This window comes from Nestor notabilis, unplaced genomic scaffold, assembly GCF_000696875.1.
Source record: "Nestor notabilis isolate BGI_N333 unplaced genomic scaffold, ASM69687v1 scaffold23957, whole genome shotgun sequence".
Classification (NCBI taxonomy): Eukaryota; Metazoa; Chordata; class Aves; order Psittaciformes; family Psittacidae; genus Nestor; species Nestor notabilis.
This window is the reverse complement of record NW_009936407.1, coordinates 32512-33848: the sequence shown is the minus strand read 5'-3', so window position 1 is coordinate 33848 and position 1337 is coordinate 32512. Positions and strand designations below refer to the sequence as shown.

The window sequence follows — 1337 nt, the reverse complement described above, 5'->3', positions numbered from 1 at the left end:
AAGTGCCTTTTAGTTCGAATTCTTGCAGGCACAGGGGAGCAGGAGGGGGCCAGGCACATCTATGCTACCCATCTCCCCTCCAGGACGGTGGTCCCCAACCCCTCGCCCAGCAGCATCCCCACACTCTACCAAGCTGTGCCACCTCTCCCTGGGCAGGACCAAGCCCTGTAAGTAAAGCCGGGCTGTGCAGGGAGCCACGGGCACCCCATCCCACAGCCAGATGAACACAGAGCATCGTTCAGGAGAAGAGAAATCAGTACCTACCCTTTCGGCAGCTGGGCTTTGCCTGGCCCGGGCGGTGGCTAGTGGGAGGCCGACATGGACCATGCTCCTTCCATCCTCCATACGGAGAAGGCATAACTCAGCCTCTCGTGAGCCACGTAACTACAGCTCGTCATCTTACTGTCCATCTCGTCGCTCTGTAGCACCTGGTAGAGGAAGTCTATATATCGTGCTGCCAGCTTGAGGGTCTGGATTTTACTGAGTTTGTCAGAGGGCAAAGTGGGGATGATTTTCCTCAAGGCGGCAAAAGCTTCATTGAGCGATTGAGTCCTCTGCCTCTCTCTGACATTGGCCAGGATCCTCTGGCTCTGCAGTTCCTCATAAGACTGGGAGCTGGGACTGGACTTTTTCCCCCTCTTCCCTGGGTTAGGGCTGCCATCTTCGCTGGACTTCTTACTGTATCTTCTCTTCCTGCCAAATCTCTTTGGCTGTCTTTCCAGCTCCTCTTCACTGGTCCCCAAGCTATCCACAGGGGAAACAGGAGAACTGGAGCTTTCTTCCATGCTTTCTGCAAGAAGGGGAGGGGAAGAGACTTTCCCCCCCTCCTTTATGTTATGTGAGTGTGTGCGCGTGTGTGTCTTAAATGTGCTTTAAATTCCTGAGACGGATCCTTTGGAAAAACAGGAGGGCTTTTTGGTTTTGCTTTTTTTTTTTTTCCTTTTTTTTTTCCTTTTTTTTTCTTTTTTTTTTTTTTTTTTTTTTTGCTGACCAAACGTTTTCCAGGTTGCTTGAAGGGTTCTTATTTCAAGGACCAGGGTTGTGCAAAAAAACTTGAGGTCTTGGAGAGAGAGGAAGTTATTCTAACTTTTTGGAAACTTTAGCTGAGCTCAGTTGCTAAATAGTTGTCAGAAGTGAGGGAGGTGCAGGGCTCCCTTCTCATTGGCCAGCCAGCTCAGTGGGAGGAAAGCTTTTTCCCCTGCTAAACTTTCACAGTTTTATGTTACACTTCACTTCAAATCTTGGGAATGCACCTCGAATAAAAGATAGCTGGCGACCCCCCTCCCCCTTCCCCATAGATGTTGGGTTTGGGACACCCCTTTAGGGTAATAGCCCTA

At 50.2% G+C, this 1337-nt stretch overlaps 1 protein-coding gene across 1 annotated transcript; it reads right to left on the bottom strand.

Moving 5' to 3' along the window:
* Positions 1–270: 270 nt before the first annotated feature.
* Positions 271–1075, bottom strand: TWIST2 (twist family bHLH transcription factor 2). Its single transcript, XM_010018329.1, has one exon. It carries the CDS (start codon positions 783–785, stop codon positions 303–305), a length of 483 nt encoding a protein of 160 aa, XP_010016631.1. The 5' UTR covers positions 786–1075; the 3' UTR covers positions 271–302.
* Positions 1076–1337: the final 262 nt, after the last annotated feature.